The sequence below is a fragment of the Bos javanicus genome, chromosome 17 (genome assembly GCF_032452875.1).
Source record: "Bos javanicus breed banteng chromosome 17, ARS-OSU_banteng_1.0, whole genome shotgun sequence".
NCBI lineage: Eukaryota > Metazoa > Chordata > Mammalia > Artiodactyla > Bovidae > Bos > Bos javanicus.
In genome coordinates, this window is record NC_083884.1 from 13,961,330 (window position 1) to 13,977,260 (window position 15,931).

Sequence of the window (15,931 nt, forward strand, 5' to 3'; positions counted from 1 at the left end):
ATGCATCACTAGAGGAATCAACGATGCATAGACAACCATTCTGTATCCCTACAACCATTCTGCTTTCCACTTTCGGTATAGCATTTGATAAATATTGAAATATTTGATATTTGATAAATATCTCATGAAAACATGAGACATTCAATTAAATGGCCTCCCTGGTGGCTCAGATGGTAAAGGACTGGCCTCCAATGAAGGAGATCCAGGTTCGATCCCTGGGTTGGGAAGATCCCCTGGCGAAGGGAATGGCTACCTATTCCAGTACTCTTGCCTGAGAAATCCCATGGACAGAGGAGCCTGGCAGGCTACAGTCCATAGGGTCGCAAAGAGTCAGATACTACTGAGCGACTAACACAGACACACATTCAATTAAATAGGCTCTGTGTTAATAGATTTTGCCTAATTGTACACTAATGTAAGTATTGTGAGCATGTTTAAAGTGGACTAGGCTAGGCTATGATGTTTGGAAGGTGAGGATCATTAAGTGCCTTTTCCACTTATGGTATTTTCAACTTACAATGGTTTCACTGGGACTTAACCCCACTGTAATACAAGGAAGGTGTGTATTAGTTATAGTATTAATTTTGTGTTTCTTTTTTTAAAGATTCTTTTAAAAATGTGGACCATTTTTTAAATGTCTTTATTGAATTTGTTATAATACTGCTTCTATTTTATTTTCTTGTTTTTAAGCTATGAGGCATTTGGGAACCTTAGCTCCCTGACCAGGGACTGAACTTGCACCCATTGCATTGAAAGGCCCTCTTAACCACTGGACCACAAGAGAAATCCCTTGTGTTTCTTAGATAGAATTCTAAAGTGTGGGCTGCCCTAACCAAGGGGAGCATGCACTCCAGTTTAAGGAATAAAATAAAGTTAGCCTCCACAACCACTAAAGTCCTTCACGTGGACTCTGACTTCATGTTCACCCCCAATATGGCCAGAATATTTCTGTGACTTAAGCCACTGACTGTAAACTGTATGAGGAAAGGAACTATTTTCAACCTCATTATCACTGTTATTTCTGTCCCTTAGTTCAAATCCAGGAATATAAGGAGGGCTCAATATTTGTTGAATGTTTCAACCAACGAGTGACCAGGTATGGGGAGTATGGGTTGAGGGAAGGATGAAATTGAATAATATTTTTGAAATTTTCAAAACTTTGGAAAACAGTCCTGCACTGTTTTCAGATTTCTTAAGCTTGGCATTACTGACATTTGGTGCCAGATATGTCTCTTTCTGAGAGGAAAAGGGGGCTGTTCTGAGCATTGTAGGATATTTAGCAGCATCTCTGGCCTCCACCCACTATGTGTCAGTAGCATGATCTACTCCTTCTAATTTGTGGAAACAAAAAATGCCTCTAGACACTGCCAAATGTCCACTGATGGCAAAATCATCCCATTGGGAATCACTGCTTTAGGCCAACAAAATACATTTGTGACAGAAACAAAATCATTGGGAATTTTAAAATAAATTACAATTTTTTTTTAAAAATCCAAGAGTAGGTCTGGGACATGAGTGACATAAGATTCATACACAGCAATTATTTAAATAAACCATGAAATAAAGCCTGGTGGGGCCAGATGATCTGATTCACATTAGAGAAACTATAAGCCTGACAGTGAAAACAGTGGCTGACTTTATTTTTGGGGGCTCCAAAATCACTGCAGATGGTGATTGCAGCCATGAAATTAAAAGATGCTTACTCCTTGGAAGGAAAGTTATGACCAACCTAGACAGCATATTACAAAGTAAAGACATTACTTTGCCAACAAAGGTCCATCTAGTCAAGGCTATGGTTTTTCCAGTGGTCATGTATGGATGTGAGAGTTGGACTGTGAAGAAAGCTGAGTGCTGAAAAATTGATGCTTTTGAACTGTGGTGTTGGAGAAGACTCTTGAGAGGCCCTTGGACTGCAAGGAGATCCAACCAGTCCATCCTGAAGGAGATCAGTCCTGGGTGTTCATTGAAAGGACTGATGCTGAAGCTGAAACTCCAATATTTTGGCCACCTGATGCAAAGAGCTGACTCATTGGAAAAGACCCTGATGCTGGGAAAGATTGAAGGCGGGAGTAGAAGGGGACAACAAAGGATGAGATGGTTGGATGGCATCACCGACTCAATGGGCATGGGTTTGGGTGGACTCCGGGAGTTGGTGATGGACAGGGAGGCCTGGCGTGCTGTGCTTCGTGGGGTCACAAAGAGTCGGACAGGACTGAATGACTGAACTGAACTGTAGCTGATCTGCCAAAGGTGGGTAGCTGTTCTGTAGCCATAGTCCCTTTCTTGTCCTCATTAATTCTGTGATTCCCAGAATACAGTGTTTGGCAGGGATCATGAAGCAGACCTGCTGTGACTTAAGGTGGAACTAAGTCCATATAGGGTGACAAATTTTTCCTGTATTGGTTTTTCTTGAAGATGGAGAAACTCTGACCAAGAAAATAGTTTAACCTGCTTCTAACAAGAAAGAGGAAATCTGGAAGAAAAGGTGAGGCCTCCCAAAGGTGGAGTCTCTGGAGGCCATGAGATCTAGCCCTGGCTGAGTACCAGATTCACTAAGGTCCATCTGGCCCTTTTAACCTTTTTTCAGTTCAGTCTCTCAGTCGTGTCCCGCTCTTTGCGACCCCATGGACTGCAGCATGCCAGGCCTCCCTGTCCATCACCAGCTCCAGGAGCCTACTCAAACTCAGGTCCATCATGTCGGTGATGCCATTCAACCATCTCATCCTCTGTGGTCCCCTTCTCCTCTTGCCCTCAATCTTTCCCGGCAGCAGGGTCTTTTCAAATGAGTCAGCTCTTCACATCAGGTGGCCAAAGTATTGGCGTTTCAGCTTCAACATCAGTTCTTTCAATAAATATTCAGGACTGATTACCTTTAGGATGGACTGGTTGGATCTCCTTGCAGTCCAAGGGACTCTCAAGAGTCTTCTCCAACCTTTTTTAGTTTCTTATATAAAAAGAGCCCAGACAGTGAAACTTCTCTATATGATACTATTGCTGTTGTTTAGTTGCTAAGTCGTGTCCATTTCTTTGTGATTCCATGGACTGTAGCCTGCCAGGCTCCTGTGTCCATGGAATTCTCCAGGCAAGAATACTGGAGTGGGTTGCCATTTCCATCTCCAGGGTATCTTTCTGACCCAGGGACTGAACCCACCTTTCCTGCATTGTAGGTGGATCTTTACCACTGAGCCACCTAAGAAGCCCATATAATACTATACTCATGTCATTAAACATGTATCCAACCCAAAGGATGCACACAACACTAAGTGAAGTGAAAGTGTTACTCACTTACTCGTGTCTGACTCTTTGCGACCCATGGACTCTAGCCCACCAGGCTCCTCTGTCCATGGAATTCTTGAGGCAAGAATACTGGAGTGGGTTGCCATTCCCATCTCCAGGGGATCTTCCTGATGCAGGGATTGAATCTGGGTCTCCTGCACTGCAGACAGATTCTTTCAGTTCAGTTAAGTTGCTCAGTCGTGTCCGACTCTTTGCGACCCCATGAACTGCAGCACACCAGGCCTCCCTGTACATCACCAACTCCCGGAGTTCACTCAAACTCACGTCCATTGAGTTGGTGATGCCATCCAGCCATCTCATCCTCTGTTGTCCCCTTCTCCTCCTGCCCCCAATCCCTCCCAGCATCAGGGTCTTTTCCAATGAGTCAACTCCTTGCATCAGGTGGCCAAAGTATTGGAGTTTCACCTTTAGCATCAGTCCTTCCAAAGAATACCCAGGGATGATCTCCTTCAGAATGGACTGGTTGGATCTCCTTGCAGTCCAAGGGACTCTCAAGAGTCTTCTCCAACACCACAGTTCAAAAGCATCAATTCTTCGGCACTCAGCACTCACCATCCAACTCTCACATCCATACATGACCACAGGAAAAACCACTGCCTTGATTAGACAGACCTTTATTGGCAAAGTAATGTCTCTGTTTTTGAATATGCTATCCAGGTTGGTCATAACTTTCCTTCCAAGGAGTAAGCGTCTTTTAATTTCATGGCTGCAATCACCATCTGCAGTGATTTTGGAGCCCCCCAAAATAAAGTCTGACACTGTTTTCACTGTTTCCCAATCTATTTGCCATGAAGTGATGGGACCAGATGCCATGATCTTCATTTTCTGAATGTTGAGCTTTAAGCCAACTTTTTCACTGTCCACTTTCACTTTCTTCAAGAGGCTTTTTAGTTCCTCTTCACTTTCTGCCATAAGGGTGGTATCATCTGCATATCTGAGGTTATTGATATTTCTCCCAGCAATCTTAATTCCAGCTTGTGTTTCTTCCAGCCCAGTGTTTCTCATGATGTACTCTGCATATAAGTTAAATAAGCAGGGTGACAATATACAGCCTTGACGAACTCCTTTTCCTATTTGGAACTAGTCTGTTGTTCCATGTCCAGTTCTAACTGTTGCTTCCTGATCTGCATATAGGTTTCTCAAGAGGCAGGTCAGGTGGTCTGGTGTTCCCATCTCTTTTAGAATTTTCCATAGTTTATTGTGATCCACACAGTCAAAGGCTTTGGCATAGTCAATAAAGCAGAAATAGATGTTTTTCTGAAACTCTCTTGCTTTTTCCATGATCCAGAGGATGTTGGCAATTTGATCTCTGGGTCCTCTGCCTTTTCTAAAACCAGCTTGAACATCAGGAAGTTCACAGTTCACGTATTGCTGAAGCCTGGCTTGGAGAATTTTGAGCATTACTTTACTAGCATGTGAGATGAGTGCAATTGTGTGGTAGTTCAAGCATTTTTTGGCATTGCCTTTCTTTGGGATTGGAATGAAAACTGACCTTTTCCAGTCCTGTGGCCACTGCTGAGTTTTCCAAATTTGCTGGCATATTGAGTGCAGCACTTTCACAGCATCATCTTTCAGGATTTGAAATAGCTCAACTGGAATTCCATCACCTCCACTAGCTTTATTCATAGTGATGTTTTCTAAGGCCCACTTGACTTCACATTCCAGGATGTCTGGCTCTAGGTCAGTGATCACACCATTGTGGGTGTGATCTGGGTCACACATCTGGGTCATGACGATCTTTTTCGTACAGTTCTTCTGTGTATTCTGCCATTTCTTCTTAATATCTTCTGCTTCTGTTAGGTCCATACCATTTCTGTCCTTTATGGAGCCCATCTTTGCATGAAATGTTCCCTTGGTATCTCTAATTTTCTTGAAGAGATCTCTAGTCTTTCCCATTCTGTTGTTTTCCTCTATTTCTTTGCATTGATTGCTGAGGAAGGCTTTATCTCTCCTTGCTATTCTTTGGAACTCTGCATTCAGATGCTTATATCTTTCCTTTTCTCCTTTGCTTTTCACTTCTCTTCTTTTCACAGCTATTTGTAAGGCCTCCCAGACAGCCATTTTGTTTTTTTGCATTTCTTTACCATGGGGATGGTCTTGATCCCTGTCTCCTGTACAATGTCACGAACCTCCATCCATAGTTCATCAGGCACTCTGTCTATCAGATCTAGTCCCTTAAATTTATTTCTCACTTCCACTGTGTAGTCATAAGGGATTTGATTTAGGTCATACCTGAACGGTCTAGTGGTTTTCCCTACTTTCTTTGATTTAATTCTGAAATTTTACCCTAATGTAAACCAGGGTCCTTGGGTGGTAATGATGTGCCAGTGTAGGTTTCTCAATTGTAAAAAATGAGCATTTGGGTGGGGCATGTTGATAGTGGGGGAGGCAATGCTTGTGCAGGGGTTATATAGGAAAATCTCTGTGCTTTCTGTTGAATTTTGCTGTGAACTTCAAACTAACCTAAAAATTAAAATGTCTTTTAAAAAGAGGAGAGGAGGCACCTGATGCCAGCTACCTGAAAGCACTGGCTGACCGTTATCAGTAAGAGGATAAGCACAAGATTCTTGGCCTGCTGCTCTGCACCAAGGTGCTTAATAAGAGTCAGCTTTGCTCTGTAGGCAATAATTTTGGATTTTAGTTTCCTTTCTGCTTTATTAAATCCTCCTCTGCTTGAAATACTTTTGGAGGGAGGCAGATTGTTCGGCCCTCTACCGCCGGAGGATGTAAGCCTCCACAGCACAGGCACTCTGCCACATGTAAGGTCTGTAAGGCACTCCGCCCTGTGTTTTTACACTGAGGGTCGGGACTCCCCGGGAGGGGTGCGTGAAGGGTCCGGTGGGATTGTGGTGACTCAGGCTGCTCTGACTTCAAAGTGCTGCTTTGTGGTGGTATCTGTGCATTCTGAGCTCCAGGAATGGAATGTGACAGTTTCCTCCACATCCTGAACCCACCTTAAGTATTCCCTGTCGCCCAGATTTTAAGATCTGCTGAGATGCCAAAAAGGAAATGAACTGTAGACTTGCACTTTGATGGAGGGGAGATGAAGGGCAGGAGGGATTATAAAAAGAAAAAGTTCGAGAAATACTCACCTTGCACATAATGAACACTCAATAAACATTAAATAGCAATAATAACTTAACGAGTAAATGAATAAATGTGGCCAGATATCCCTTAGTGTGAGTCACAGACCACAGACTGAATGAAGCCTTCATCAAAGAAATGCTATACAGTATCACACTTCCTTGCATTTTTCAAGTGTATCCCAAATTTCTCATTCTACATACTTATTTTTTTTTGGCTGGCACCGAGTGGCATATGGGACCCTAGTTCCCCAAGCAGGGATTGAACCCACATCCCCCGCAGTGGAAGTATGGAGTCCTAACCACTGGAGTGTCAGGGAAGTCCCTCTAGTTAGTGGTCATTTCTTTATGATTCACTGTAGTTTTCATGCCTGGAAAATCCCATGGACGGAGGAGCCTGGTGGGCTACAATCCATGGGGTTGCAAAGAGTCGGACACAACTGAGTGACCTCTGTGTGTCTGTGTGTGTGTGTGTGTGTGTGTAGCAAACAATCAATCTGAATTCCTTTAACATTTATAATCTTTTTCAAGTAAAAAAGTTAACATTTAGCTCAACTCCTTCCAAATGCCACCAAGTCATCTTATATTAAGTGAAGCTACGATAATAAGAAGCATAATTTCTTTAAAATCTATCAGGTGTGTCAGACACTCTAGTGCTTCACTTACAAGATTTATATTTAATCAGTACAGCATTCTTACAAGGTGGATATTACCATCCTTATTTACTGTATGAGGAAATTAACATTTAGAAGTGTGTAAGACCTGGGTTCAACCCCTGGGTTGCGAAGATCCCCTGGAGGAGGGCATGGCAACCCACTCCAGTACTCTTGCAGGGAGAATCCCATGGACAGAGGAGCCTGGCGGGCTGCAGTCCATGGGGTTGCAAAGAGTCGAACACGACTGAACAACTCAGCATGCACACAAGGACAGCAGAGGGTGAGATGGTCAGATAGCATCACTGACTTGAATGTGAGCAAACTCTGGGAGATACTGAAGGACAGGGGAGCCTGGCATGCTACCGTCTATGGGGTTGCAAAGAGTCAGATACAACTTAGCGACTGAACAACAGCAGAGACAAAGGTTTATTATTTGTCTGAAGTGTTCAGTTTGAAGTCTTAATCATGATCCTAGCCCACCAGTGTTTATCTAATAAGAACCCTCCAAAATGTTAAGGTGATTTTTCTCTGTGAATTTGTCCTTTGTCTTATCTAATCTGTCTTCTCAATGTGCTTCACACATGAATAGAAGAAAGAGAACAAAATCCTGGGTGACAACGAACCAGTGTGATTTTAGCGGCATAGTGTTGGCTGAGACTCTGTTCCCTGCCTGGAAACTCCCTTTTCCCCACTTTGTGAATCCCTGCTCTGCGGTAAGGCAGGAGAGAGAAGAGGCTTGTATTCTCACCTGCCTGGATCATGGAGGCCATGGGCAAACACTTCTGGGGGCTGGTTGGTGCTGTTGAAGTGCGGGTTGCTCCTAGGTATGGAGTACGGCGCGTGGCACATGTCAGTATCCACGTCCAGCCGGAGCACGGAACCTGTGAAGTCGCTGAGGGATCAGAGGACCGCGTAAGGGCTTTCTGTTCTTGTTACATATTTCACCTACACTAAAGGCAGGGAGGTTGCTCTATGGCTAAAAAAAATAAATAAATAAAAACCACCTCCCCTCATTTGACAAAAAACTATTAACATTCCAAATTCCACATTGTGGGAAATGAAACCAGAGACTGTTTTGTTTCGGACCAGCACTGAGACACACACAGCTCGACGGTGACGGAAGGCTGTGGCATCGGTGGGGTACATCCTCTGAAATGTTTTTTTCCAATCCACGCATTTAACATCCCCTGAGAAGTTCCACTGAATGACATCAGTCCATTAGGCAGTGTGGAAGGTGGCTGCTGCACAACCCCCATGGGAGGAACTGGTGTGAGGACATCTGAGAAGAGCGACTTCCAGAAATACTGCATCAGCAGATTTATTGAATTCCTCTTCATGTTACAAATGCAGATACTGATAATAACAGTTAAAGAATTTAACCAAAGTGATCTAATTCAGTTTTTAATTCACTTAAAGCACTTTAGCATCAAGGGGCACCTGTTTCTCCGTTTTGTTTTTTACCTTAATCCATCCATTTCTTCCATATCATCCAGTGTGATCATCCCGTCACCGAGGATGATGTACAGAAAGCCGTCAGGACCGAAGAGCAGCTGTCCCCCTAGGTGCTTTCTGTGGAGTTCGGCGACTTCAAGAAATACTCTGGCTGTTCGTAGATCAACTTGATGGGGGTTTTTCCTAGTGGTGGGGACGAAACAAATCATGACTGTGAAATTTGTCAGGTGAACCCACAGAAAGTAAATAGGATACAAATAGGGAAGCACACACGTGGCATGTAAATAAGCAAACATACTGAAGGTGAAGCTAATAAAAATTACAGAAAAATTACGTTAGTTTCTAGGTTTCCCAAGTGGCATTTAAGAGGAAAGAGAATTGTAGAAAATGCCAAAACTACCATTTTCCGCAATTTTCCTTAAAGACACAATCGGGATGTTCAGCCAGATGGAGACTGAGGTTTAACTATTGCCACCTGATGGTAAATTATTTGTAACTTCTAAACAAAAAACTACAAAGACACAGTGAGAAAAATAATATCAACCATCTTTTAATGATACCTGGATACTGTGTATTCCACAACTCTAAGAATATGATCATGAGGCCCCATAGCCCACCGTTCTTGGTTGGTGGTATAAGACACATATAGCTTTCCATTTTTCTTGTAATTGGGATGGAATGCAAGGCTTAGCAGTCCTCTTTCATCTCCTCCCTGCAGTCAAATGAAAAACACAAAGAATTGTGAAGTTAATTACGTTCTTTATTGTGTTTAAACTGGAACCCCCAAAAGAGTCCCTTTCTTCTTCCTGGATAATCTTTGTCCAAACTCTTTTCTTTCCTTCCTTGCCTACTGCACACACAAAAAGATGATAAAATATTTCACTTTGCAGAACTCTTTAAGGGCTAGAAACAAGACAGTTGTCTTGTGTGGTTATCTACGCACAAGACCCTCACACCACTTTTGTCGAGTGATTTGTGTATGTAATCTGGGGAAGCTAGGAAGACAAGTTTAAGTGCTGTGAAGAATTCTTTGCTGGGTTACTAGGTTGCTTGTAGTTCACAGAAGACAAATAAAAAGGTTCATAATCAGCAGTCACTTCTAATCCAAGTCTCCCAAACCTAAAACACAGTGCGGGCTGCCAACTCCCACTGTCTTGGCAATCTATTTAGAAAACAGTTAAATTGCTTGTGTAATATGTAAACCTTTGTTTTACCCTGGAGGCATCTACATCAGTTGTCACAACCATGGTGGTCTGTTCGTCATAGCTAGGTAATAAGCAGCCTTGGCCTAGAAATGAGCTATTTTTACATAGATCCTTTCGCTGCCTTGAGTTTTTTCTTTATAGAAAGATGGAGAAATGAGAGGAGAGCTAAAAGCCAGAGCTGGGGTGGGGGTGGGAAAAATCCTAGAGAGGAAAGGGGACACTAGGAAATAAAAGAAAAATCCCAAACAACTTTCTTTTGTTATTATATGTATGTCAAGAATTGTATACATTAGGCATGCCAAATGCTGTAACAATTAAAACATCATCGTGTGCTTAAATAGAAAGGCATTTTATCTTTATTTTCTGCTAATTCAGCTTGATGAAACTCAATATGGTCTTAGCATTTGTTTTATCCCACAAGTAGTCTAGGAATTTCTATAATGAAATCAAAGTATCTAAAATTATCGAGATCAGATACTTCAAGTTCACATCCTGGTAAGCCAGTGAGCAATTCGTCTGTAGTCTGCCGAGTTATGTACAATGGCGAAAAATGTGACCGAACCTGCCCTTAGGACATCACCTTATCCCTGCTATTTCATTAAACAGCACATCTCTTAGGGTGAAAAGCTGTAAGTTACTCCTTAGACGTGTCAGAGAAGCAAAACCAGTCTCTAATACTGCAATTTCTTCACTGGGTTATACTCCATCATTCTGCCTTTGTTCCCCAGAATAGCTTGTGTTACTAGAAATGTCTGATACTGTTTGTATGCTACATGGATTTGTGAATTTCAAGTTCTAGGCATAAAAGTTTGCTTTTAATAAACATTGTTTATTTCCTGGATTAGAGAAAAACTGCTTTCATATGTATGCCATCCAAAGCCGAAACGTCCAAACTTTAAGTGTGTGTAAGTAATAAAGTGGGTGTAAATATCCCAGAACTACCAAGTTATTATTCAAATGTCCCAAAAGCCAGCCTCTTCATCTGCATATCACAATATTATTAATTTTAACAAGGAGAACTATCTCACTGAAGGGTAAGTCTTTATGACTTTATGAATGAGCCTTTTTTTTGGATTATCTCATTATGATGATTTTAATATTGACTCATCTTTCTTCTTACATCTTAATTAAACAGATAGCTCTTGCCTTTCTTATGAGACATTGAAAACAGGGATGTGTAACTAGTATTTGATTATAGAAAAACCACTGCACATCTAAACCTCCCTGATGGCTGAAGAGGGAGGCTTAGGGGTGGGATTTATTTTGTAATTAATTCCTCTTCCGGATACATCCCCCTCTAAAGCTGTGAATGCAGGTTAAGTGCTGCTGCCCACTTCACAAATGTTTGTGTTCCACTAGAAGAAGGTTTTGTTGAAAGTAGTTCTTTTGTAGTCTTTAATCAAATCATCTGAAAGACAATTTGAACTGGCTAGCAACATGGTTTAAAACTGTGCTGGTTGCTTTTTGGGAATTAGGTGTAGAATTCATGCACTGTAGAGATACAGAAGGAAAAAGAGATTTAAATAAATCCACAAGTGATAGAAGACAGTTGTTTACCTTAGAGATGGATGTATCTCACGAATGAATTTGGAGTTGGGGGGCACCACTGACTTTTATTAAAGGGCCAAACATGGAGACAGAATGAGACATCTGAATGACAAGTAAATAAATCAAGAAAGTCATTTCAGAAATGTCCTGAATTTTTCGGGTTATAGGATTTACATTTGTTTAGGTGGTGCTAGTGGTAAAGAACTCTCCCGCCAATGCAGGAAACATAAGAGACGCAGGTTTGATCCCTGGGTCAGGAAGATCCCTGGACGAGGGCATGGCAACCCATTCCAGTATTCTTGCCTGGAGAATGCCATGGGCAGAAGAGCCTGGTGGGCTACAGTCCATAGGGTTGCACAGAGTCAGACAAGACTGAAGCAACTTAGCACACACACAATAATTACACATGATTTCACTTTTCTAAAGTCAATTTCCAGGTGCAAAGTAGTGTTCTGGGTGGTTTAGAAACAGGACTAATGACTCAATCATTTCAGGGAAATACTCACTTTCATAATTATAGTGATGAAAAAAATTAATATACTATGTATACATCCTAGGGTGTCTCTCAAAACTAGCTTTTAAAATTATATCATATAACACAATTCCGAGATTGGGAAGGAAGGCTATTTGACTCCTGTTAGGATTTTAAAGTATTGGTAGGCTCACATTTAGCTTGAATTAGCCTGCAGAGGTATGCTGTCCATTTAAAGCATGTTACAAATCATAAGAATGGAGAAGTATGTCGATTGGACACTGAAGTTTTAACTTTGGGCCAGGGTCAGAGGCTATAATGCCAGAACCACCACCAGATTTTTGAGGCTTCCAGACCTTCTGTGGTTGCTTCCACCAGTCTTCATCAGCGCACTGCCGCCTGAGAGCCCGAGTGTTGGCCCCTGGCGCCAGGATCGAAAAAATGGCCCAGCTCTCGAAGGCTCATCAAAAAGCCCTTATGTTAATGTTCCCGTCTTTTTACTCTTTCCCTTTCTTTCCCTTCATTATGTGTAGTTTTATGGAATGAAAACCAAGCACTCCTCCCAGAAATATCAAATTATTGCACTGTTTCTGCTGAGCATCTGGAGGGAATGAACCTCTAGTGATTAATTAGTTCAACAAAGTTGCCTTAAAAGGGAGACAAACACAGTCCTAGATGGCAAACGGAAGCTCCGCGGTGCAGGGAGCCACACCTTTCCAAATGACACTGACTTCTAACATCATACTTGTGAAACTGTTAACCTGATGTCCCAAATGTTTATCCTGAGTGATGTGAGAAAGAGTAATGTGTCCAAATATTCACATTATACTTTGTACTTTATTACTAATACCAAATGCTCTGTGTGTGTGTCACTGCCTGAACCAAACAGGCAAAAATTAGTTTACAACAACACTTAAGAGTTTCCTTTATTTGGATAATGCTGTTTTTTTCCCTCTAAGTTCACTGACTGAAGCTTCGACAGAATATCATTATAGGCTCCTGTGAGCCCCTTTCTTCCCTGTGCCCAGGCCTCTCAATACCACATCAACTTCTGGACAGCCTCTCACCAAGCACCAAGGGCCCCTCAAAATCAGGTACTTGCATGATTTGAAAATAATGTCCCTATACACTTTGAAACCCTGAGATCAACCCATGTTTCAGGGTACTTCATAAAACCCTCCTTAGGAACTTATGGTAAGTAGTTAACTACCATTATAATCATCGTCCAGCTCTCAGGAACAATTTCACAGGTCAGCAGAAAAGAGACAAAGCCCATAAGCAAAGGGTATTGGTGACTTTCATGTAAGTACAAGATGAGATCTAGTCCTACAGTTTTGAGATAAACTCTTCCCTGGTGAACACATCAAAGTTCTAACTAAATGACTACAAATATTCTTCTTTGAAGAAAATGAAGCGGCTGTTGAAAAAGACAGGGAATCATGAGATGATTCTAACAGGAAGTATGTTTTACTTTTTTAATAGAAATTGTTGGGCATGGCCTTTCATGATGATATTTTAAAGAAAACATTCCAATGTGTTCATATTTCAATGTGGCGAAAGTTAATTTTTTTCTGATTTCTGCCTACTTTAAAACTGGCCTTAATATTTTCTATTTGGCAATTGACTTGTGTATTTTAGGAAACAGGGCTGGGCTGCACTGAGTTGGAAGCGTCACTTCTCACTTTTGCATAGTTTGCTTAGTGACCCTTCAGCAAGGTCAGTGATCCACAGAACAGCCCTACGGTACAGAGAAACCAAGGAAATGTAAAGTAATACGGCACTCCCTGTCACTGTCTCGTCAGACAAAAGCGCGTTTAACACTCACCCAGCAAATATTTAGTGAATATCTACTGCGTGTTAGGCATTATACTTGGCACCAGGGGTAAGATAATCAACAAGAACCAATTCCTGTCTTCCAGGTGCTTATCCAAGGAAGCAGGTAACAAAGTTTTCAGTTGTAATTTCCCCTATAAATTCTTTATGATGCTAATTTGAGATGCAGGGCAGTTAATGCTACACTATTAGAAATATGCATGGCCCCAAACCAAGCATTAAAGAGAGTAAATAGCTATTCTGGGTAACTTCTGACACGAAGTTTAATTAGCATATCTTCACTGAGGTTTCTCCACTCTAAAACATGGTAAAAAAAAAAAAAAAGAAAAAACCTTGGTTTTATGACAGATAAATTACATGAAGATTAGGCAGAGTGTCTGCAAATAGTAAAACCATCTTCTAAATTTATCTTACATCTGTTACCCAGAAAAACACATATGAATGAAGACCTCTGGTAAAACTTTTGTTCTCTTAGTAATGAAGGAGTTTCTAGGAATTAACATAAGAACAGACTGGTGGCACTTAAAATTCTAAAATATAAACTTTTATTAAAAGGCAAGTCACACATTTCCTTTATTAATTGTCATTAATGTCTATGTTTTAATGGCACATTATCAGGAAAGGAACAAGAGAACTTGGAGACCAATGTGAGCCCCTCCCCGTGCAAGCCTGTGCTTCTTAGATTGGAACCTTTTGCTATTCAGAAATGACAAACAGGTTTATTTGAGAACTGTTCATTCAAATACAATACCAGGTTTCTATTACTGCTGTAAAAAGTCATCATAAACTTAGTGGCTCAAAACAATACAAATGTATTATCTTAAAATTAGTAAGTTAGAATCCAACACAGGTCTCATCGGGCTAAAGAATTGTGTTTTCAGAACCATGGTCCTTTCTAGAAGCTCTTAGAGGATAAGTCATTTCCTGTTTCAACTTCAAGCCCCCTGGCATTCCTTGGATGATGCTGCCTTCCTTCCATCTTCAAAGTCAATAATAGCAGGGTTGAATTCTCGTATCTCACCACTCTGACCTTCTCTGCTGTCCTCTCTACTTTTAAGAATTTGTGATGACACTGAACCCACCCAGATAATTCAGTATAATCTTAATTCCATTGCAACCTCAATTCCCCTTTGCCAATTAGGATGAGGAAATCTTTGGGGGGAGCTTTCCTGGTGGCTCAGATGATAAAGAAATGGCCTGCAACGCAGGAGCCCCAGGTTTGATCCATGGTTTGGGAAGATCTGGAGAAGGGAATACCCACTCCAGTATTCTTGCCTGGAGGATTCCATGGACAGAGGAACCTGGCGGGCTATAGTCCATGGGGTGGCAAAGAGTCAGACATAACTGAGTGACTTTCACTCACTAACATCTGTTGGGGAAGGGCATATTCTGCCTGCTACGTGGCTATTTTAATCTGTTTTTTAAAAAGGATCCTAAGCACTGATGACTTGAGCCATCTTGGCCGTGCCCTGAAAGAGAGGACTAATGAAGCTCACCAATACATTCATAAGGAGATATCTAAGGAGATTGCTGGTGCTGGAGAAGACTCTTGAGAGACCCTTGGACAACAAGGAGATCAAACCAGTGGATCATCAAGGAAATCAACCCTGAATACTCATTGGAAGAACTGATGCTGAAACTGAAACTCCAATACTTTAGCCACCTGATGTGAAGACCCAACTCATTGGGAAAGACCCTGATGCAGGGAAAGATTGAAGGCAGGAGGACAAAGGGATGACAGAGGATGAGATGGCTAGATAGCATACCAATTCAATGGACATGAACTTGGGCCATCTCCGGGAGACAGCAAGAGACAGGGAAGCCTGACATGCTGCAGTTCACAGGTTCGCAAAAGTTAAGACGTGACTTAGGGACTGAACAAAAACAACCGCAACGACCTAAGGAGAGCACTTTCACAGCAAGCACTCTCTCTGAGCTGTCAGTATCACAAGAACAACCAACACGCTTCAAAGTGAGGTGAGAGCGCTTTTCAGAATGGAGGAGGAGAAAGTGGAGACCATCTCTATGTGGGCACAGATGAACTCAGTCAAGAGCAGAACTCGGGTGTTAATCACAGGATGCAAAGAAGGTACAATCAATGGAGCCAAACCATTTCCAAACACTAGAGGACCTCAATCTCACTAAAACTTTATTTTGGCTTGTTGGTAAGTTTGGAAAAGCACTGTATTCATTTCTCCACAACTGCTGGAAAAGATGAAAAGCATTGCTTTTCAATAGTTCCCAAAGTCTAATTTGGTCTCAGAAGAGGAGCCAATCTCCTGAAGAACCCAGAGGGTTTATGGGAGGGGCTGCATGATGCTACAGCACAGCATGACGTGGGCTGTTGTATAATACAATGAAAAATATACTTGATTTTTTGGTCCT

At 41.8% G+C, this 15,931-nt stretch overlaps 1 protein-coding gene across 1 annotated transcript in view; it reads right to left on the reverse strand.

Annotated features, from left to right (window-relative positions):
* HHIP (hedgehog interacting protein) overlaps positions 1 to 15,931 on the reverse strand; it is a 117,354-nt gene that overhangs the window by 41,006 nt on the left and 60,417 nt on the right. Inside the window, exons 5-7 of the mRNA XM_061384097.1 lie at positions 9,049 to 9,200; positions 8,498 to 8,671; positions 7,785 to 7,928 (exon numbers count right to left, since the gene is read on the reverse strand). Coding sequence (XP_061240081.1) covers positions 7,785 to 7,928; positions 8,498 to 8,671; positions 9,049 to 9,200 — 470 coding nt within the window. The remainder of the gene's footprint in view (positions 1 to 7,784; positions 7,929 to 8,497; positions 8,672 to 9,048; positions 9,201 to 15,931) is intronic.